The sequence below is a fragment of the Mandrillus leucophaeus genome, unplaced genomic scaffold (genome assembly GCF_000951045.1).
Source record: "Mandrillus leucophaeus isolate KB7577 unplaced genomic scaffold, Mleu.le_1.0 Scaffold1337, whole genome shotgun sequence".
Taxonomy (NCBI): Eukaryota; Metazoa; Chordata; class Mammalia; order Primates; family Cercopithecidae; genus Mandrillus; species Mandrillus leucophaeus.
Window position 1 is genome coordinate 635,208 of NW_012101296.1, and position 24,258 is coordinate 659,465.

General features: G+C 40.5%; 1 protein-coding gene across 1 annotated transcript in view; it reads left to right on the top strand.

The window, feature by feature from the left end:
• Positions 1 to 24,258, top strand: part of CNGA1 (cyclic nucleotide gated channel alpha 1) — a 46,419-nt gene that overhangs the window by 19,083 nt on the left and 3,078 nt on the right. The window contains exons 3-9 of the mRNA XM_011973057.1: positions 10,824 to 10,944; positions 12,038 to 12,154; positions 13,649 to 13,711; positions 19,956 to 19,997; positions 20,080 to 20,187; positions 21,088 to 21,195; positions 22,351 to 22,457. Coding sequence (XP_011828447.1) covers positions 10,824 to 10,944; positions 12,038 to 12,154; positions 13,649 to 13,711; positions 19,956 to 19,997; positions 20,080 to 20,187; positions 21,088 to 21,195; positions 22,351 to 22,457 — 666 coding nt within the window. The remainder of the gene's footprint in view (positions 1 to 10,823; positions 10,945 to 12,037; positions 12,155 to 13,648; positions 13,712 to 19,955; positions 19,998 to 20,079; positions 20,188 to 21,087; positions 21,196 to 22,350; positions 22,458 to 24,258) is intronic.

Below are 24,258 nucleotides of genomic sequence, written 5' to 3' on the forward strand. Positions count from 1 at the left end.
AGCCTGGATGGCAGGGTAAGACCCTGTGTCAAAAAAAATTCAGTTACTGTGTTTTAAACATATCAGTTCTTTCTGTCAGTTGAGACACTAGTGTTGTTTGCTTAAACTTGTAATACATGTAGTTTTTGGTTTATTTTTTCCTGTTGAGGTTCAGTGGCCCTCAAGTTTAAAAGTGGATTATTGAAATGGTATACTAGAATTATGACGACTTTAATATTAAAATTTAAGTATGTTTTTGATTTCTCATCTGTAGTGCCAAAAATTTGGGGGAAATTAGGAATCAGTGTAACGAGAAGTTAAAAGCATAAATTTTTGGCATCATATGTGCTTTGGTTCATATAGCTACTATATTGAGTATATATTCTGGCTATATGTTTTTGGCAAATTAAGTATCTTTGCTGAGTTCCAGATTCCTTATCTGTAAGAACCTGAGGAAATACTTACTTAATAGTTTGTAGTGAGAATTACCTGAATAGAGTGCTTTGTGTCTGGCATAGAGTAAGAACCCAGTAAATTGTCAAGTAAATTATTACATTAAAGAATGGCATCACTAAAAACATATACTTTTTTTTCATTTTCAACAATGTATTTATTCAACCTGGCACATCCAAAATATTATTCCAACATGTAATCAATTTTTTTTTGTTGTTTGTTTTGAGATGGAGTCTCGCCCTCTCACCAGGCTGGAGTGCAAGTGGCACGATCTCAGCTCACTGCAATCTCCGATTCCCTGGTTCAAGCGATTCTCCTGCCTCAGCCTCCCGAGTAACTGGGATTACAGACACACGCCACCATGCCCAGCTAATTTTTGTATTTTTAGTAGAGACGGGGTTTCACCATGTTAGTCAGGATGGTCTCAATCTCCTGACCTCATGATCCACCCACCTCGGCCTCCCAAAGTGCCGGGATTACAGGTGTAAGCCACCGTGCCCGGCCGTAATCAATATTTTAAAAATCGATAATGAGATATCTTGCATTCTTTTTTTATGCAGACGCTTCCAGCACATCTCAATTCACATGTTAAATTTCCAAATAAATGCTCGATCTATATTTAGATTTATAAAATTCACAATTGAAATTGAAGGTTCACATATCAGGTTTTTCCAAACACACTTAAAAGTCTCCTAATAACTTTATTATCACTTCAAATAGTTAAAATTTAATAAAGTTTAAATCTAGTCCTCAGTCTCACTAGCCACATTTCCAGTGCTCAGTAGCCACAAGAGCTGGTGCCCACCACATTGGACAGCATTTTTTTTTTTGAAACAGAATCTTGCTCTGTCACCCAGATTGGAGTACACTGCAAGCTTCACGCCCCCCCGCCCCCCATCTCAAGCGATCCTCTCACCTCAGCCTCCTGAATAGCTTGGACCACAGGCATGCACTACCACGCCTGACTAATTTCTGTATTTTTAGTAGAGATGGGGGTCTCACCATGTTGCCCAGGCTGGTCTGGAACTCCTGACCTCAAGTGATCTGCCCTCCTTGGCCTCCCAAAGTGCTGAGATTGTAGGCATGAACCACAGCACTCGGCCTGGGCAGCTTATTTATAATTGGTTCTCAGCTCTGGCTACTCAGCAGAATCCAGAATCCATAGAAAAGGCTTTTAAGAGCACAGTTCCACAGTCCCCATCCCCAACCTTACTCAATGGGAGGCTGGGAAGGGCTCTGGTTCCAAGAGGCAGCCTGTGTTTCCTGATGGAAGGATGTGACAGGGCTGTATCTTTAATGTTTCACCTTGAACGTTGGAGACAGCTTCAAGGAGGAGGTAACTAGATGTGTCTTAGTCCATTTTCTGTTGCTTATAAGAAATATCTGAAATGCAAATCAAAACCACAGTGAGATACCATCTCACACCAGTTAGAATGGCGATCATTAAAAAGTCAGGAAACAACAGGGGCTGGAGAGAATGTGGAGAAATAGGAGCACTTTTACCCTTTTGGTGGGACTGTAAACTAGTTCAACCATTGTGGAAGACAGTGTGGCAATTCCTCAAGGATCTAGAACTACAAATACCATTTGACCTAGCCATCCCATTACTGGGTGTATACTGAAAGGATTATAAATCATGCTGCTATAAAGAAATATGCATACATATGTTCACCGTGGCACTACTTACAATAGCAAAGACTTGGAACCAACCCAAATGTCCATCAATGATAGACTGGATTAAGAAAATGTGGCACATATACACCATGGAATACTATGCAGCCATAAAAATAGATGAGAACATGTCCTTTGCATCATTCTGAGCAAACTGTTGCAAGGACAGAAAACCAAACACTGCATGTTCTCACTCATAGGTGAGAATTGAATAATGAGAACACTAGACACAGGGTGGGGAACATCACACACCAGGGCCTGTCGTGGGGTGGGGGGAGGGAGGAGGGATAGCATTAGGAGATATACCTAACGTAAATGACGAGTTGCTGGGTGTAGCACACCAACATGGCACATGTATGCATATGTAACAAACCTGCACGTTGTGCACATGTGCCCTAGAACTTAAAGTATTAAAAAAAAAAAAATCTGAAACTGGACAATTTACAAAGAAAAGGAATTTTTTTTTTTTTTTTTTTTTTTTTTTTTTTTTTTTTTTTGCTATTCTGGAGTCTGAGAAGTCCAAGGTCAAGGCCCTTCTTCTTAATATTTTTGATGCAAATATTTTTGTATTTAAGAATTGAGGTAAAATTTGCATACTGTGAGTAAAATGTACATATATTAAGGGTACAATTTGATGACTTTTGATCATTGTATACACTCATGTAACCACTTTCCCCAATTTTCATTCCAGAAAGTTCCCTGGTGCCCTTTTCAGTAAATTTCATCCCCCTTAGACAACTACTATTTTTATTTCTATCACCAATGTTTTGCCTGTCCTTGAATTTTAGATAAATGTAATCGTGCAGCATATACTCTTATATCTGGCTTCTTTCATGTTTTTGAGCTTCATCCATGTTGTTGCAAGTATCAAGAGTTCATTTCTACTTATTGCTGAAAAGTATTTCATTGTTCTTTTAAACCAGATTGTTTATCTATTCCTCTATTGATGAAAATATGGGTTGCTTCCAGTTTGGGACTTCTATAAATTTGCTGATGAAAACATTCTTGTACAAGTGTTTTTATATACATATGATTTCATTTCATTATATGTGTTTTGATAAGCAAAAGTTTGGAATTCTAATGATATCCAATGCATCAAAAATGTCTTTTAGATTTAGTGTCTTTTTTGTGCACTCTCTAAGAAGTCTTGCCTATCCCAAGTCATGAGGATATTTTCCTATGTTTTCATCTAGAAGCTTTATAATTGTAGCTTCTATGTTTAGGTCGGTGATCCATCTTAAATTGAATAAATACATATAGTGGAATTACTGAGAAACAGAGTAGTTGTGTGTTTGTAGGTAACTGCCAAACATTTGCCAAAGAGGTTGTACCGTCCTTCGTCCCACCAGTGATGTGCGTGACATTTGGGGTCTTGGTCTTTTAAATTTTAGCCATTGTACTAGTTGTGAAGACGTATCTGTTGTGGTTTTAATTTGTATTTCTTTGTAGACTAATATCTTCTTTTGCGAAGAATTTGTTGAAGATTTTTGTTTATATTTTTATTGGGTTGTTTTTATTGTTGATTTGCATAAAATTTCATAAATATTATGTATATAAGTCTTGTCAGATAAATGTACTATGAATATGATTATCTGTGGCTTGCCTTTACATCTTCTTATATGTCTTTTAATAAGCAAAAGTTTATAATTTTGATGCTATCCAATGCATTAAAAATTTATTTTAGGGCCGGGCATGGTGGCTCACACCTGTAATCCCAGCACTTTGGGAGGCCAAGGCGGGCAGATCACTTGAGGTCAGGAGTTTGAGACCAACCTGGCCAACGTAGTGAAACCCCGACTCTACTAAAAATACAAAAAAATTAGCCAGGTGTGGCGACAGGTGCCTGTAATCCCAGCTACTCATGTGGCTGAGGCAGAAGTATTGCTTGAACCAAGGAAGTGGAGGTTGCAGTTAGCCAAGATGGCACCACTGCACTCCAGCCTGAGTGACACAGTGAGATTGTCTCAAAAGATTTTTTTCCTTTTAGATTGAGTATCTTTTTTGTGCCCTTTCTAAGAAATCTTGCCTACCCCAAAGTTATGAGAATATTTTCCTATGTTTTCTTCTAGAAGCTTTGTAATTTTAGCTTTTATGTTTCGGTCTGTGATCCATATTGAATTAATTTTTGTGGTGGTGTGAGGTAGGGGTGAGTTTTCTTTTTTTCTTCATGTACTTTTAAAATGATAATTTACTTTATTTGCACACTCAGGCCACAAGGTTTTCAAGTTTCCAAAGTGAACATGGATTAGTGGAACTAATTAAATCTGACTTATTTTTGATTGTCCAAAGGCTCTTAGATGAATGTGTACCATTGGTTGTTGCTATTGATTTCTCATTTCTTTTGAGTTTCTATTTTATTCCCTTTGCCTCTGATTAAGCACTGTAGTTTTTGTGAAGCTGTTGGGCACCAGCACTCACATTTGCTATCAACTCTCTCCCTGGTAACTTGTACCTGTCTTTCTCTATAGTTTCCTAACCTTTCTCAAAATCTTCATGCTTCATGTCTTTGTTGATTGATCATATAAAATCTTCTTCACAAGCATTTTCTTCTTTATGTTGTTAATTTCTCTATAAACAAAGTAATTCTGTTATGGCAAGTGATTTTATTTTTGTAATAAAAATACATTTATTTGTAGCTTTAACTTTATTACTTATGTTTCTGTATTACTTAAATGAAAAATGAAATAATTATAATGAATTATGTTTAAAGTACTCAATTAAAACTTGGTGCAGAATTGATTCCACTTTAAGGCTAAAAAGCTTTAGTAAATGTCAGGTATTATGTTCAAGACCTCCTGCATGAACTTTTCCGAAGAGCTCACAATCTATCAGGGGAGGAGGACGTATCAGTACCCATGTAGTAGCCAGCGTGTATAGAAGAAGATGCACAGAACTATGGGAACAAAAAGGAGGGTGTGCTGGATTCTGTGCCCAAGTAATCATCTACGGTTTTTTGTTGTTGTTTTTTTTTGAGATGGATTCTTGCTCCGTTGTCCAGGCTGGTGTGCAATGGTACAGTCTCAGCTCACTGCAACCTCCACCTTCTGGGTTCAAATGATTCTCCTGCCTCAGTCTCCCAAGTAGTTGGGATTACAAGCACCTGCCATCATGCCCTGCTAATTTTTGTATTTTTGTAGAGATGGAATTTCACCATGTTGGCCAGGCTGCTCTTGAACTCTTGACCTCAGGTGATCAGGCTGCCTTGGCCTCCCAAAGTGCTGGGATTGCCGGCATGAGCCACCGTGCCTGTCCTCATTGATGTCTTTTCACAGGGCATATATGAACTGATTTTTGAAGGGCAAATAGGATTTTTCCTGGGAGAACAAAAAGGGTCAAGAATTCCATGCAAAATGAACAGCATGAGCAAAGTCATTGTTAAATAGAGGTGTATGTAAAAATTACAAACACGGCTAGGTGCAGTGGCTCACATCCCTACACTTTGGGAGGCTGAGGTGGGCAGATCACGAGGTCAGGAGATCTAGACTCTTCCGGCTAACATGGTGAAATCTCGTCTCTACTAAAAATACAAAAAATTAGCCGGGCATGGTGGTACATGCCTGTAGTCCCAGCTACTTGGGAGGCTGAGGCAGGAGAATCACTTGAACTTGGGAGGTGGAGGATGCAGTGAGCTGAGATCCCGCCACTGCACTCCAGCCTGGGCAACAGAGTGAGACTCCGTCTGAAAAAAACAAAATTATAAACACATCTATCTGATACATTATCAAATGCTTACAACATAGGAGAATGGCCAAAGCTGATCAAGATTTCTGAATTTTTGAAACCTTAATACTGTTTGATCGGTTCAGTTCTATGTCTGGTGGGAGATCTTTTAAACAGCATAAATATGTTTCTCATCATTGCTAAACTCACCTTTCTCCAAATTGCCACTAGTGTTTGTGAACTACAGGCACAAATATCAGTGATTTTCTTATTTCCATTTTTAATTTTAATTTTATTTTTAGAGATAAGGTCACTCTCTGTCACCCAGGCTAGAGTGCAGTGGCACAATCACAGCTCACTAAAGCCTCGACCTCCAAGGCTCAAGTGATCCACCTGCCTCAGCCTGCCAAGTAGCTGGGACTGTGGGTGCAGTGCACATCACCACTCTGGGCTAATATTTTATTCTTATTTTTATTTTGTAGAGATGGAGATCTTGCTATGTTGCCCAGTCTTGAACTCCTGGCTTTAAGCAATCCTCCCACCTCAGTCTCCCAAAGTGCTTGGATTACAGGTGTGAGCCATCATGCCCAGCCTGTGATTTTTGCTCACTTCAATAAAAGATCCATGAATATATTTAAGAAGACAACATTCTCATCGTCTCGAAAGGTTAGACTAACGTAAAAATTTGCAGGCTGGTGGCGGTGGCTCATGCCTGCAATCCTAGCACTTTGGGAGGCCAAGGTGGGTGGATCACCTGAGGTCAGGAGTTTGAGACCAGCCTGGCCAACATGGTGAAACCCTGTCTCTACTAAAAATACAAAAAAATTAGCCAGGCATGGTGGCACACACCTGTAATCCCAGCTACTTGGGAGGCCAAGGCAGGAGAATCACTTGAAGCCGGGAGGCAGAGGTTGCAGTGAGCCAAGATTGTGCTACTGCACTCCAGCATGGGTGACAGAGCGAGACTCTGTCTTAAAATAAATAAAAAAATTTAAGAAATTAAAATTTGCAGTAAATTCTGGAATTTCTCATAACGTAGATATTTAAATGCCAGCAGAAAAGGCAGTTTGACCATTAATGTTTCTCCTAAAATTTCTTCAAACAACAACAATAGTAACAAAAAGTCTGGGAATGTGCTCTGCTTTTCTCTTCTCTACCACCTCTCCCACACTCCCTTCTTCCCTTTTCCTTCCACTTCTTTCACATTTCCCGTTCTGTCTTTTCCTCCCCCTTCCTTTCCCTCATTTTGACAACCTTTTCCAATGTTCTACAACACTTCATGTATCGAAAATCAGGAAAGTAATTTGTTCATTTGCAGAAATCGAATTGTACACTGGTCTTTTTCAATAGAAAGAGCTTTAATTCTTGGAAATAGATGCTAACAGTCATTAGAAGGGCTGGGGCTCTAGGCTGAACCATAGGCATGACCCCAGAACAGCATCCCAGAATTCCTATGAGCCACTTCCACTGCAACCTGGCACAACAGTCGTCCTACTCCTGCTAGGTGCATTCCGGCATCACCTGGATGCCCTTTCTTTGGCACCAGGAAAGCTAGTAACCAGACGGGGATAGCTGCCTCAGAATACACAATGCGTCCCTGCCCATTATTGCTGGCAGCCATAGCAGAAATGGAAGATCCATTGTCTTCACCTCACTTCTACCTTCCAAATTTCATACAAATACATTTAATTGACTAAACCTAAATGCCATAAGTTCTGTCCAGAATCTGAGCTGCAAAGCAGACTGAGTAATACAGATTTTTAGCTCTTCCAGTTTTTGCAGATCATGAAAGAACACTAGAAGAAGAGAAGAATGGATGATGTGGGCCAATTCACCATATCTGTCACCCTAGGAACCATTTCAAAGTCATTGTAAATTCAGTGAGTTTTCATAACTGCTAATGAAATGTCTCATGAGTATAGTTTTTAAAACACATGTTCATGCCGTGAGCATTTCTTGAGTACCTATTATGCGCAAGCACTCTGCTGGGGTTACAAAAGTCTCCCTCCTAGAGGAGGTTGTAGCCTTGTGAAGACAGTGTGTGTAACAATTTAGCAAGTAGAAAATAATTGAAATATGTACAAAATGCAGTGGCAGAGAAGAGAAGGAAGTAATCACCTAGATCAAGGGTGAGGAGTCAGTGGCTCGGACTTGAGCAATGGATAACACCTATTTGGACTCAAGAGAAGTGAACTTTTGAAGTCCAAGGAGAGCACATGCAAAGGCACAGAGGTGTGAAACAGCATGGCTCACGCAGGGTACTGCAGCCAGAACACCACTTTGTACCTTAGTAATAATCTGTTTTCATAGCATAGCCCAAGCATTAAAAAAAATTGTTATATGGGCCAGGTGCGGTGGCTCACGCCTGTAATCCCAGCACTTTGAGATGCTGACGGGGGAGGATAACCTGAGGTCAGGAGTTCAAGACCAGCCTGACCAACATGGCGAAGCCCTATCTCTAGTAAAAATACAAAAATTAGCAGGCGTGCTGGTGGGCAACTGTAATCCCAGCTACTTGGGAGGCTGAGACAGGAGAATAGCTTAAACCCAGGAGGCAGAGGTTGCAGTGAGCTGAGTGAGCCTAGGTGATAGAGTGAGACTGTGTCTCAAAAAAAAAAAAAAAAAAAAAGGAAGAAAAGAAAAAGAAATTTTATTGGATTCCAAGAATTCATTTCCTAATCGAGTCACTGAGGCATGTACACAAAACTGTTAAGTAATAAAACTAGGAAAAAGTGATACTAAACTATTTAACATCTATTATAGTCATTGAGCACTTACCTATCAGAAAAGGATAGTTATAAAGCATGGTTATAAACAACTGGTCTAGCTGTATCTCTGGGTACCTTTACACATCAGCCCTGTTTAAATATAGTTTAAAGCTCTCTGGGCCCATGGAGTCTTTGGATCCAAACAAACTTACATAGTCATCAATGGCACAGAATTTCAGCTCTACCTACACCCAGAGGGCCTTCAGGCTTACCCCTCTCAAAAAGGCTGGCAAGGTTTTCCAGGGAATCCCTGAAGGGGTGCCTCACATGTGCTCGTTTTGAACAGAACTATGTTCTTTAAGTGGTTGACTCTTTTAAGGGCAAGTATCAAACTCAAAGCCTAGGTGATCAAGGCCAGTAAGGAATTAAGGGGAGGAACATTCTCCACTCTGCAGTCAGAGCCATTCTGGCACCGAGTATTGGAAGCCATGGAAGAAGCAGGCGATGTCATCTTTCATGTGGTCATAAAATGGGAAGGTTTCCTGATTCCCCTTGCGGGACGTGCGGCAGGGGTGTGGCTCACCTGTTTAGTCTCCTCCCTCGCTGCTGCTCAAACCCCTGAGGGAAGGGGAAGCACGCAGACGGACAGGTCCCAGAGTCCAACTGGGCATGTGTTATAGTGAGCTCCTTTAGCCTTGCTGTCCGGGGACAGCTGAGTGTTAACCTCCCCACCTTCATTCTTTTCCGGAGTCCCGGACAAATCAGGTCATATGAACTGTTTGAAAGGTGATGAATGCGGAGACTTTGTTGAACAGTAGAGGTGACTTTCAGAGGGATGGGGAGTTGGAGTTCCGGGAAGGTGGAGGGGTGTGGGGATAATCTACCACTGGAGTTCTGCCGTTCTGGACACAACTCCTCTTGATGTTCAGGCGCCTCTTCCCTCCTTCTCCGCCGTGCCGCCCTGCTGCTCTCCACCACTCTCCGTCGCTCTCTGCCATTCTCTGCCACTCTGTTCCTCTGCTCCTCTCGACATTCAACCGCTTGTGTGTGTGCCCGCTAAGGTCTCAGGTGTATATGGGCACAGGATGCGGGGGACGTGGCAGCCGGAGTGGTCCCGGAAAATGCATCGTTGGGGCAAAAACAGGAGTGCCTGTTTTCACTTAGGTCCGAGGGCATAGGCCCGACTGTGGAGCTCTCGCCAGGGACCCCGGCCTTCTCTACCCAGCACTTCTCTGTCCCCTTCCCCGCATCAGTTACCGACATTCCAAAGGTGAGTACCCTCAAACTAGACAGAGGATCCTTCCTGAGGACCATGAACAGAAATCATAGATGGATGGAAGCTGAAGCCAGTGAAGAAGGCAATGTCTCAGACAGCAGCCAAAGGGGCATGGCCTGTGCTGAGAGCAGCTGGCAAGTGAATTGAGATTCCACCCTGCCTCCTCTACCTGCGCTGAGGAAATTATATGCCCTGACTAGAGTTTAGGCCAGTGTTTTCAAAATATGTTGCTCGGGTATATATGCATCTGAATAATTTAGGGGACTTGCTAAAAATGTGATCAATTTTATTTTTATTTCCTCTAAAGTTTGAACACCACTTAGGACTCTTTTTGTCTAAATGCCTATAGAAATTCACAGCTGATTACATCCATTACATCTACTGCTTTTTACTGTTATTTAATTGCTTGATGGGTATGTGAGGTCCCTATGGTTTTGTTCTACATTATATTGCTTGAGTATTTCAAAACTGGGATAAATCCAAATTTGTAAATGTTTTATACCTCTAGTACATTCTTAAATTTAAAAAATTTTACAAAAAACTAGTCCATGGAAATTAGGGGAATAAGCCATGCCTGCATTCTATTAAAGAATAATTCCTATGTAAAACTGCAAATAGACAGTATTATAGTCTTAGAAAAATGATAGGGTTGATACGGTTTGGGACACCCAAACTTCATCTTGAACTGCGGCTCCCATAATCCCTGTGTCATGGGAGGAACTCAGTGGGAGGTAGTTGAATCATGGGAGTGGATTTTTCCCATGCTAGTCTCATGATAGTGAATAAGTCTCATGAGATCTGATGGTTTTGTAATGGGGAGTTCCCCTGCACACGTCCTCTTCCCTGCTGCCATGCAAGATATGCCTTTGCTTCTCCTTTGCCTTCTGCCATGATTGTGAGGCCTCCCCAGCCACATGGAAGAGTTCATTAAACCTCTTTCCTTTATAAATTACCCAGTCTCAGGTACATCTTTATTAGCAGCATGAGAACAGACTAATACATAGGGTGAAACTTTTGATTATATATGTAAATATATAAAAATATCCTTCCCACTAATAAGACTTCTTTCTCCTCAGATATGAAACTAACCATGAAGAAAAATATTGTCAATACACAACAGTCCTTTGTAAACATGCCCAATGTGATTGTACCAGATATTGAAAAGGAAATAAGAAAGATGGAAAATGGAGCATGCAGGTAAATCCAAACATTTTCCCATGCATTTTTAATATTAGCCACGGTTCTTTAATTTAACTAGGTTTAATTTCAATTTAGCTTTATAATTTGTACCTTGAACTTTGTAATGTATTTAATTTAGCAAATTTATTCATACTTTGGAACAGCATAACTTGTCTAACAAATAACACAGACTTATTTATTTATTATTTATTTTGAGACGGAGTCTCACTCTGTTTCCCAGGCTGGAGTGCGGTGGCACAATCTCAGCTCACTGCAACCTCTGCCTTCTGGTTTCAAGCGATTCTCCTGCCTCAGCCTCCTGGGTAGCTGGGACTACAGGTGCGCACCACCATGCCTGGCTAATTTTTTTTTGTATTTTTAGTAGAGACAGGGTTTTGCCATATTGGTCAGGCTGCTCTCGAACTCCTGACCTCAAGTGATCCACCTGCCTCAGCGTCCCAAAGTGCTGGGATTGCAGGCGTGAACCACCATGCCCGGCCTCAACATAGATATTATTGTGGTCACTTTTTTGGAAGCACCTATTAAACACCTATGCCAAACATTTCTTTAGTCACTGGCAGGGCTTTTCCTCATGGGACATTTTGAATCTAAAGAGATGACATTGCCATAAATATATATGAAAGGTACTCAGAGTATGAAATGCTAGCAATGTGATTTAAAAGTATAATTTAAAGTGCTTACCCTATAAATGAATATAATGTATATGAATGTGGTTGAATTTACTTTTAGTGGGAAGAAACATTAGTTAGAAAACTAGTTCACTCAAATTTTTAAAATGATCTAAGTCCCGGATATCACACTTGCTATTTGATAAATATTAACATCAATCAATGCATCAAACAATAGAAATGTGGAAAACCTAGAAAGTAGTTTCTTAGTTAAATGCATTTTACTGAATTATGCATACATTTTATATAATTCTATGTATTCTGTATAGTTCTAACTTCATGCTCACTAAAAATTGTTATGTGTGTTAGTTTAGGAGGGAAGGAAAAGAGGTGAGGCAATTGTCCCCCTAGAGAGGAATGTTGCTCCTCCGCAGTGGTTGAAAATATTAACGCATCTCTCTCTGCCTCCTATTGGACTGTAGCTCCTTTTCTGAGGATGATGACAGTGCCTCTATATCTGAAGAATCAGAGAATGAAAACCATCATGCAAGGGGTTCCTTTAGTTATAAGTCACACAGAAAGGGAGGACCATCACAGAGGTGAGCAGTATGATCCATCCTTGGTGCCTGTTTTTAACCATTTATGCCTAAGGTTGCAGTGTTTTGAATTTTTGCAATCAGACCATGGCGATGACCTTGAGCAGTAGAATAGAAATAACTCCCACATGCTTAGCATTCCAATAATCAAACACTAGACATAAATGGGTTTGTAAACTGTTGTTTAGATAAAAGGTCTTTTACTTCTTAGGAGCAAGCTTGTCAAATGCCTCTGCTATCTAGACAAGATGTGGGATCTCAGGAGGAGTTATTTTTGTTCCTACCCATGCCATCTCTTGGGAAATACTGCCACTGCCCAGTGATTATTTATCGCCATGGGGTTCCAAGTTGTAAACACTCTTGCTTCATTTTCCCTGAGACCCATTGGGGTCTGTCCCTTAAGAAACCCAGTCCTCTCTGATTTCTTGTTTCTCTCTGATCCTTCTTTCAGGGTCCCGAAGCAAGTACATGTGAGAGGGTTAGCTGTTATTTTCTAAAATGCTCCATCCCATTTGGTCCTACTTTTAGAAAATAGAGCACTGGAGAGAGGTGCTAGAAGAGAAAAGCAAAAAATCCTTAGTAGGAAATAAAGAAGTTGTGAAAACTTCAGATACCGGAATTGAGATTGCAGAAGGGGTGTGGTGTGGTGTTGGTGTGGAGCTGGGGTTTCCACCTGTTTTACATAATTAGTTTTTCTTTGCTTTTTTCCTCCCCTGTTTTCCCCTCTTTCCTATTTTTCTTCCCACTGACTACCTCCAGCCTTCCCATTGTTTTTATTTATCTTTTCTCCTCATCTTATTTTCCCTGACCATCTTAGGTCTCTTGTTGGGAGTTACTGGCATTGAGGTTGGTTCACTTAAGCTAATTCTTGGTATGAACTTTGACCGATATGCATTTACTAACCATGTGTATTATAGTCCATTTTTATACTGTTATGAAGAAATACCTGAGACTGGGTAATTTATAAAGAAAAAGAGGCTTAATGGACTCACAGTTTCACATGGCTGGGGAGGCCTCACAATCATGGCATAAGGTAAAGGAGGAGCAAAGTCATGTCTTACACGGTGGCAGGCAAGAGAGCATGTGCAGGGGGACTGCCCTTTATAAAACCATCAGATCTTGTGAGACTTACTTACTAGCATGACAATGTCATAGGCAACACCCACTCCTATGATTGAATTATTTCCCACCGGGTCCCTTTCATGGCATGTGGGGATTATGGGAACTATAATTCAAGATGAGATTTGGGTGGGGACACAGGCAAACCATATCACCATGTTTGTTCAAGACACTGGCATTTGGCAAGTCATGCTTCATGGAGGCTCAGGATACACTTTTATGCCTTATGCTTCATAATATGTTTTTGAAATATCATCTAGACCTCTTAAGTAATGAGTAGAAACAAGAAAGAATTTACTTTTTCTGACCATTTGCTTACCATGGACATTATACAGATGGTGACTATTGTGATTTCAGTGCATGTTTTTCATTTCCCAGAGAGCAGTACCTGCCTGGTGCCATTGCACTTTTTAATGTGAACAACAGCAGCAATAAGGACCAGTAAGTATATTTACAATAGAAAACCAAAGCTATGGTCTTAAAGAAAACCAGTAAAAAAGGTAGGAATATACCTGAATCTGTTATAGAGGAAATATTCATTAAGCAAATGATCTAATACAATGGCAATGATAGTCTACCATTTTGTTGAAAAGTAGTATTTATTCATTCATTTATTTGAATACATGTAGAAAAAATCATGTCTATAGTGTTCATGCAGTTGACTTTCTTTGTGAATAGAGTGACTGAGAAAAATAAGTGAAACACATTACTCCTGGAAACTTTCCAGTTTGAGCCAATGTGTCTTAGGTGAAGTTCCTCAGGAAACAGTTTCTGAGATGGAGGCTTGTATGCAGAGGTTTGTTGGGAATGGTCTTGGGAACAATATCTGGAAGGGAGTTGGGGGTCAGTATTGGGGAGAGGGAGAAGTCGAACTTCAGAGAATAGAGCTGATGTACAATGTGATTCAATGGGGATCCCTGGAGCAGGGATGACCTTTTAGAGTTGTCCCTATTTAGGTAATAGACTTGGGCCTTTGTACCCATGAACAGTTACTGGAAAAAGGTTGGCCCTAGAAGATGGAGCATAACCTTGAACATGGTGGTTTCCTTCAGCCAAGGCCAGCCAAGTGAGAGGAAAAACTGAGCTGACAGCAACCAATACTCTTGGCAAGTGGAGAATGAGTGCCTGAATTTTGTGCACCACCTGCATAACCACTGTACAGCCCACCTGTGTGCTGCTCAGATCTATTTTGTTTATATAGAAAATTCACCCCATGTGGGAATACCTACTCCAGGATCCTGGTTATTCTTTTTTCTTGAGAAAGCTTGTAAGAGGAAAGTTAATGGGATTAAACTAAGGTCTCTGGCAGCTGCAGGTGGTTTTGAGGCCTCAAATGAAATTCTTCACCCTCTCTGCTTCTACTCATTCTAGGGTCTGCTGGTCTAGATGACTTAGCTGGTGTGAACAATACAGACACTCATCCCTGAAGGACTTGAGCCCTGGGTCACCATGCCCTTCTTGAGTCATGGCTATAGTACTTGCCCATTTACCACCAAAACTGGGCTGGAAAATAACAAAAGACCACCTAGGTGCAAATACATCTCCCCTCCCTGCATTGTATAACAGCAGCACTGCCTACTTCTGATGATCAAGGTCAATAACTTTTGCCAGTGTGGTGACTCTCTTCCTTGCCTGTTGGTTTCTTGGCATGAGGGGCCCAAAGTGGCTGGGGAGTAGCCATAGCTTAATGTTTAATGGAACTCTGGCATTCCCTGGCAGATGCATCACCCCTCTGGAAGCCAGGGCCTCTAGACCCACAGATCCTTAAGTTGCAAGAATGGGAAACACACCTTTCCTACATTTGTCACCCCTACTTAGACCCCTTAGTTCCCAGACCAATTCATTCTATACAGGAACCATACAATGATCATTGTTTTAGCATATATACAGTATCCTAGAGGATGGCACCTTATCTTCCTAGAGTATAAACTCTATGATAACACCTCAGCTGTGGTTTCAAAAGGTCACTCCTTAACTATCCTGTCAGTAGCTGACAAAAGGTGTGCAGCATATGATAGGACCATGGGATCTCATACTCAGGGTCCAATGCCACATTTTTTTTTTTTTTGCCTTAAAGCGAGTCCTTGGTCCAAAGTGATGTTAAGCAATATTTCATATTAGTAATCATGCTTCATATGCCCCTAAGTAATGGCACTGGTCAAAGCCCTGTGGCAAAAAAGCAAATGAATAGCCATAATATATGTCAGTTCTTATCAATATATTTGATGCCCCTTCCATGGTGTCAGGAGTCCAATTTAGTTAACTTGCCATCAAGTGACTGATTACTTTCCTCAAGAGAAAGCACTGTTTTGGAGTCATAGCATTGGTCTCTGTAACAGATAGGTTCACTAAGAGCAAAAAACAAACAAACAAAAACGAAGATTTTTCAGACTTTGTGCTGACACTCATAATATGTCCATTCAGTCTACCTCTTCTCCCGAAATATTTTCCCTGATCTTTCCATCCAGGTCCCTGACCAACCAGTCAAGGCATTTGTGACTGCCCATGAGTTCTTGTGTACTTGTGTATTCTTAATTTGGGCTATTTCTTTTTCCTTTATTTATTTATTTTTTTGAGACAAGATCTCACTCAGTTCCCCATGCTGGAGTGCAGTGGTGCAATCTCGACTCACTGCAACCTCCATCTCTTGGAGTTAAGTGATCCTCCTGCCTCAGCCTCCCGAGTAGCTGGGATTATAGGTGTGCGCCACCACGCCTGGCTAATTTTTGTATTTTTAGTGGGGTTTTGCCATGTTGGCCAGGCTGGTCTCCAACTCGTTGGCCTCAAGTGATCCTCCCACCTCAGCATCCTAAAGAGCTGGGATTACAGGCATGAGCCACCACACCCAGCTTGGACTATTTCTTTTTCCATACAAACTAGATGACTGTATACTGCTTGAAGCTGTGCCATTGGGGAAATTAACCTCACACTGTTTTTCTTTTTTTTTTTTTTTTTTGAGACGGAGTTTCGCTCTGTCGCCCAGGCTGGAGTGCAGTGGCCAGATCTCAGCTCACTACAAGCTCCGCCTCCCGGGTTCATGCCATTCTCCTGCCTCAGCCTCCCAAGTAGCTGGGACCACAGGCGCCCGCCACCTTGCCCGGCTAGTTTTTTTGTACTTTTTAGTAGAGACGGGGTTTCACCATATTAACCAGGATGGTCTCGATCTCCTGACCTCGTGATCCGCCCGTCTCGGCCTCCCAAAGTGCTGGGATTACAGGCTTGAGCCACCGCGCCCGGCCTCACACTGTTTTTCAAGACCATCTCTAAGTGAGGCTGTGGTGCAGACACAGCCCATTTTGGCTTGCATCCACATTCTAAACTGACCCATCTATGCAACACGCTGTATCAGCTCCTTCTAAAGAACCCCACATATGGCCACAGGTGGGGGCTGATAAATAGGTGCTGAGTGGAAAATGACATAGTGGAAAAGGAATGGAAATTTCCAGCCATGGAAAATGACATAAAGAAGGGTACTGAAGGCCAGCCATGGTGGCTCAGACTTGTAATCCCAGCACTTTGGGAAGGTAATCCTATTTCAGGGTCTGATTAACAGAATGCCATTGATACAGACATAGTGGACTAATGTGGTGCTTTGAGAAATGTCCACATGATCCAGGTCCCTCAAGACTGTCATGACAGTAGGAAAGAGAGTTAATATAGCCTTGGAAAAGAGTGTAGATGTGTACAGTTTGTCATCCCATGTGAGTAGGAACTATGTCTGATCCTCTTTCCTGATAGTAGTGAAAAATGACATTCACATGACTGACCCAGAACCTTAGGTATGCAGTGTATATCAAGTGAATGCATGGTTTTCCACATATGACGCAGCAGCTGCAATTGGGGCTACCACTTGGTTGATTTTGCAGTCATCTACTGCTGTCCATTAGGATCCATTTGGTTTTTGCAGTGGTCAGATGATGAATTATGTGGGGAAATGAAGAGGGATCACTTCCCCTGCATCCTTTAGGTCTTTAAGGATGGAATTTCTTTTTCTCCCCAGGATGCAATGTTGCTTTTGGCCAGAAGTTGGGAAGCAGCTTAAGGGCTTCTCCTTGATCTTACCCTTCTTTCCTCACAAGCCAAGGAACTAGTGGGGTAAGGGTGGGAGTTCTGCCAATGACAATTAATCTACATTTCGCTTTTGTATTCAGGAATTATGTACATTTCACTTTACATTTAGGAACTGGAGAAATGATCACAGAGTGGGTCTCTGTTATTTTCCACATAGGACACGGCAGCTGCAATTGGGGCTACTACTTGGTTGATTTTGCAATAGTCTATCTGCCATCCACTAGGATCTATTTAGTTTTTATGGGAGTCAGATGATAAATTACATGGGGAAATTAAGAGAGACCACCACTCCTCCATGCATGATTTTATGCAATTATATGCATTTCTCTTTTATATTCAGGAACTTGTATACATTCTACTTTTATATTCAAGAATTACATACATTTCACTTTTACATTTAGGAACTGGAGAAATGATCACATAGTAGTGGGTCTGTGGACTCAGTGGAAACACCATAAGTCATATCTCATCCAGAAATCTATTATTACCAGTCCATCATATGCTCTTCAAGTTTAACAGGGGGCCACAATGATGCTTCAATCCCTAGGTGTCAACATCAACTTGGATCCTGTGCCAGTCTTCGATGTATCTAAGAATTCATTTTTTTCCCCCAGAGTACAGTGATCTAAGTAATGGCCATAGGTTCTTTAGGACAAAGACTGAGGAAATCATTACTGGAATATATTTGTCATAGTGTTGCAGAGTTTTTCTTCATGGGTCATGGCTTCTCCTCTAGTCAGTGGTTTTAGGTCTAAGTATTGGCTTAGATCTGGAACTTTTCTAAGGATTCTGATTTTTTTTTTAATTTAAATTGTAATGAATCAATTCATTTTTTGAGATAGGGTCTCGCTATGTTGCCCAGGCTGGTCTTGAACTCCTGGGCTTGAGTGATCCTCCCACTTCGACCTCCCAGAGTGCTGGGATTATAGCCATGGGCCACCGTGCCCTTACCAGGATTCTGATTTTTTTGATGGAATGAATTGCCCTCAACCTCCTAATTATTCATTCCTGATTTGTTTTGGTTGTATATATTAAATAATACCCTAACTAGCTAATAGTCTTCCCATCTGTCTAGGAATACTGTGTTCTATTAACCTCCTCCATAGCTGTCTATAGGTTAAGCCCCTTTGTTACCATACCCACCTTAATGCTCATTATAATTACTGAAGAAACCTTACTTCTGATGGATAAGCACTGCCATTAGTCTCAGTTATTTCTGGATCTCATTAACCCTGTTGCTCTCAGAGAACCCAGTTCTGTAACGGCATTTCCCGTCATCAGCCCTGGCCTACAGAGGATAGCACCACTGAACTTCTCAAAGCTACTAATGCCCCTCTCACCAGCCTATTCCACATCACTTTTGCATCCTTTGAGCTCTCTTTGGGAACATAATTAGCTGGTAGGCTATCTTCCAAACAGTGTATCCACTTCAAGATGCCACTTTTCTGAGTCTTTTGATACCTTCCTCCACCATCTGCCATGGTGTTAATGTTTATTTCATTTTGTATAGGCCATTGCCTTTTCCAGGTTTCCAAGAGCCGTTTGAGTAGTGTGTCGACATCATCCTTCAGGATCCATGGTAGGCTGTCAAATCTTGACTCATAGAAGTGTACTCCCATAGCAGTAAATTCTTCCTTATCCAACTTTATGGTTCTGTCCCTGTTTGTACGTGACCATCTTGGATGTTAAGCCTCACCTCACTTGTCAATCTTATCTTCCATTTCTTCTCAACAGAGGCTTTCCACTTCTGCTGGGTCATTCTTACCCAGATTAAGTCCATTGCACTTAGAAATTTTTCTGCTCTGATATCCTCTCTCTTCTCAACTTCTCCAACTCTTAGTCATACTTTGAGGCCTAGCTTTAGACCTACCTCCTTTTAAAAGCCTTCTCTGACTATCCTAGTGGTAATGAGATGCCTTTTCATTCATGTCTGGATAATGAAATTTCCTAAGACATCTGAGCTGACAACGGCAGCCTGCTATAACCCTAGGTCTGTCTGACTTCAGAATCTATTCCCCTGCTGATAGAGAAAGTTAATTATAGAAAGAGGCACTAGTTACACAATCTCCACTCAAGAAGAAATTGTATGTAGAAAAATGTGGCCTTAAATCTGATAAATTATTCTAATAATTGAGATTCCACCATATTACCAGACAGCTTGTTGATTACTCATGAAAAATGACTTCAGTCAGGGTTATTCCCTCTAAAGAAAATTGATGGCATTTTCTTAAAATTCTCAATGATTTTATTCAAGGATAAATGTAAATGATGTTAAGAAGCTTAAATTTTAAAAATTATTTTTAATACATTAACACTTTGGAAGAACACTCTTGGGGGGCTGTTGTTTCTTAAACTTTTCTCCTTGGTTTTATGCCTTTATTCATCTCCATTCGTTTCTACTTCCCACATCTAGTAGCTTAGAAGTTTTTGTTTATTATCTGGATAATTGTCCCTCCCCTTTTTTTGGTAGAAATCTCCAGCAAGAGACCAGATGGGTTTTGAGCACTGGAGCAGGTCTTTGAATGCAAGGCTGAGATATTTGCTTGATGAAAAAGAAAGTAAATCAGAGTGGAAGACTGTGATTATGTGACAGATATATTATTTTTCTCTTTAGAGAACCAGAAGAAAAAAAGAAAAAGAAAAAAGCAAAGAAGAGGTAAGACTTTGGCAAGAATTACCCCACATTTTTCTGCCCATAACATTTCTGTATTTTAATACTACTTGCTTAACTTTTTCAGCAAGTCAGATGATAAAAACGAAAATAAGAAGGACCTAGAGAAGAAAAAGAAGAAAAAGGACAAAGAGAAGAAAAAAAAAGAGGAGAAAAGCAAAGATAAGAAAGAAGAGTAAGCACTTTTACTGGCATTGAAATAGAATGAAATTGTGATGGGTTTTAGATGCAGGGACGGTTTTCCATAATACAAAGTAGAAAGAAACTTTACAGTAAAGAGTCCTGTGTAAAGACTAAATGTCTTTAAACATTGAAAAATAAACATTTAACATAAATTATCGGAAGTGAATTAAAACTTTTTCTAATTTCCCTCAAATTAGCAACGGTAGCATTATTCTTAATTCTCTATGGTTAATTCGCATCCCTAAGCATTAGTGAAGATAACTTATCGCTGAGAAATATTTAGGTTCCAAGGAGGATTAGGTTTCTAGGATCCTACCATCATTTTAAAAGCTGAAATAAAAATTTAATTTTTATTTTGATTACATTCTTATAAGGAGTGTGCAACCTAGATTCCTTGCACGCGCAGATCACAATAAGGTTTGTGCTCCTATGAGAACCTAATGCCGCTGCTGATCTGACAGGAGACTGAGCTCAGGCGGTAATGCTCCCTTGCTCCGCAGCTCACCTCCTGCTGTGTGGCCCACCGGCTTCCTAACAGACCACAGACCAGTACTGGCCCACAGCCTGGGTGTTGGGGGCCTTGGATCTATTCCCTCTCAGTGGCTGAAGTATACAACTGACTGCAGTATCGCAGTGAAACCAGGGCTTTAGTAAAAACCTAATGTATGCTTTAATATGAGACTGGTCATTTTGTTATTTATCCACCCCTCACTAACCACTTTCTTATAACTAATGCTCTTATTCCATGCTAATCTTCCCACTGCAGAGTGAGCTTCTCCAGCTTACTTCCATTTCATTAATTGTGGTTGATGGGCATAATGATGTTTAATATGGTAAATAAAAATGTTCTTGTATCTTGGTAACTATCCCCTTTATTTCTAATTGCTGCTAGGGAGAAGAAAGAAGTTGTGGTTATTGATCCTTCGGGAAACACATATTACAACTGGCTGTTTTGCATCACCTTACCTGTTATGTACAACTGGACAATGGTTATTGCCAGGTGTCTATAATTTTTTTTTTTTTTTTTGTGGATCTCACCCCATTTCTAATTTCCAAGTTCACTGACTAAACAATTTGACTTAGAGCCTTTTAGGACACACCTCCTTTCTCTACTGCAGGTGGTAAAGAGAGGCTAGATTATACTCAGTGTGTTTTTCTGGAATCAGGAGGAGGTGCTTCAGTTCTCAGTATAACTGGGTCTCCAGTACTGGGATGCATGGAGGGATCAGGGGAAGACTTTTCTTTTTTAATTTTTTTACCTTTCATTTTAGGTTCGGGGGTATATGTGCAGGCTTGTTATATAGGTAAACTCATGTCACAGGGGTTTGGTGCACAGATTATTTTCTCACCCAGGTATTAAGCCTAGTACCAAATAGTTATTTTTTTCTGCTTCTCTCCCTTCTCCCACCTGTCACTCTCAAATAGACCCCAGTGTCTGTTGTTGGAGGGGAAGACTTGTAAACTTTTGGTTGTATAATAACTTAATTAGAACATCGGGAGAAACTATTTTCTTTGGCCTATGAGAAAAAAATGTTGCCAATAGTGGATAAAGGTCAAGGATTTAGTGTCTTTTACATGGTAAACATCTCCCTCATCCAAGGTCAAGCACAATTTCCTAAAGCATTTTGGGTACAGATAGTCAATATGAACCAGGTGATCAATGTGTTTCACCCAACATATTTTGATTTTAGTTTTAGGCCATTTATTTTTTAAATTTATTTAAAGATTTTTTTGTACAAATTTATGGGGTACATGTGAAATTTTGTTACTTGTATATAACAAAGGGTATTTAGGGTGTCCATCACTCAAGTTCAATACGTTTTTGTTAAGTACAGTCTGTTAATCAAACATTGAATTTATTCCTTCTGTCTTACTGTATACTTGTACCCTTCAACCCACTTATTCTTATTGGATGATTTTACAAAGCTGACTAGCATCATGGAAAGGATGTTAGAATTCAGAAGTGTGAGGATCAAAATCCAGCCACTCAGGGAAAGTTTCGGGAAAGCCATGGTTGATTAAAGGACTCTAAGGACCTCTCCTAGCCTGAGTGTGCTGTGCTTCTCACCATGATAAAGAAAATATACAAAGAGAACTTTTACTTAAATTGGCCCACATTTCTTTTTTATTTATACAGGTATTTCTTTTTTTACAGAGCATGTTTTGATGAACTTCAATCTGATTACCTAGAATATTGGCTCATTTTAGATTACGTATCAGACATAGTCTATTTAATTGATATGTTTGTACGAACAAGGACAGGTAAATATGTTCAGTTTTGAATATTCTAAAATTTTAATGCTTTTATCTCTAGCATTGTAATTTGATATTTCCTAATCCAAGTATTCTTCAAAGTAAACCCACAAAAATCTGTTCTAGAGAAAAAGGCACAGGTGAAAGCAAGAGTCACGATGTATAAACTCACAGGCTTAGATGACTCCAGCTGATTCAGAGGAAGTTACCAGGCAACCTTTTGACAAGTAGATGCGGCTTTCCTCCATTATCTTGTTCATTGGTTTTGTGCCAGGCAAGAGGAATAGAGAGAGCAAAAATATTCTGCCAGTTATAGGGGGAAGAGTAATTGCTACCTAACAGGGAGATAATTTAAAGAGTCATGGGGAAAAATGTCGTTGTCCTCAGCAGAGCCATATTCAAAATTTTATAAGAAGGAGGAAAAATGCATTTAGCTCAGCTTTGTGGTTTATGATGAGATATTATTGACCAGAGGGGATAGCTTCTGAAGTATTTCTGTTAAGTAGGTAGAAGCTGATTGTTTCTACACCACTCTTCACTCGCAAATGTAACCGGTATACAGAGACTATAACCTTTAAAGAATCATTATGTAAAATAGAACATTCTCTAAATACTAGTATCCTGGAACAATGCTCCACTCGCTCTGTCATATTTGTAACTTTGGTAGTCAGTTTAGGAGAAGGAGCAAATCCCTTTCCTAGTGTAATGTATCAGATGGCTGAAATGCTGGGTTTAAAACACACAAGGCCCATGGTAACAGCATAGGAGGGAAGATCCCAAGTGTCTAAGGGAGCAAGAATGACAGATGAAAATGCAGCCTCAAGGGACGCTTATGCTTCACATTGAAGGGGTAAGGCAAGAATATGCAAAATAGACAGCACAGGGCAAGTACCCAAGCATCCAGGGTAGAGCTGGGATTCTGACAAGGCAGTGGCATGGGCTATTAGGTACATCGCTAGCGTGTTCAGGAAACCCTCCACGAACTGTGTATGGTGGGGAAAAAAACAACAACGCATTGTATATTACTACACTCTCAATACAATACAGTTCTGGTCTCCAATATGTATGTGGTGTTTCCTCTACACACCAAGCAATTCTGTAACACCAGCTGGGTTAAAATTTAACTGAATTCGCACACTCATGGGAGTTAGAACAGGCCTCACAGGTTATGGGCTCAGTCTCCCAAGATGATCCCCCGCTTCAGATGCCAATCGTAAGTCTCAGGTTGTGGCTTGTGCTTCTGACTGACCAACTATATATTGGGATTCCCACAGCTCCCTCGTGGGTCCAGTAATTTGCTAGCACAACTTACAGACCTTAGGAAAACACTTACGTTTACTGCTTTATTTTATTAATAAAGGATATGATACTGGATACCGAGGAAGAGCCAGATGAAGAGATACATAGGGCAAAGTTGGGAAGAGTCATGAGAACAGGGGCTTTTGTCCCCATGGAACTGGGGTGTGGCACCCTCCTAGTTCGTAGATGTGTTCACCAACCTGATAATGCTCCAAACCCCATAGTTCAGGGATTTTTATAGAGGCTTCACCATGGAGGCATGATGGACTATTAACTCAGTCTCCAGTGCTTCTCCCTTTCCTGGATGAAGGAGGTTGGGGTAAAAGTTCCAAGCTTCTAAACATAACTTAGTCTTTCTGGTGACCAGCCCCATCTTGGACCTCACCTTTTCCTTCCTTCCCTCCTTCCCTCCTTTCTTTCTTTCTCTCTCTTTCTTTCTTTCTTTCTTTCTTTCTTTCTTTCTTTCTTTCTTTCTTTCTTTCTTTCTTTCTTTCTTTCTTTCTTTCTTTCT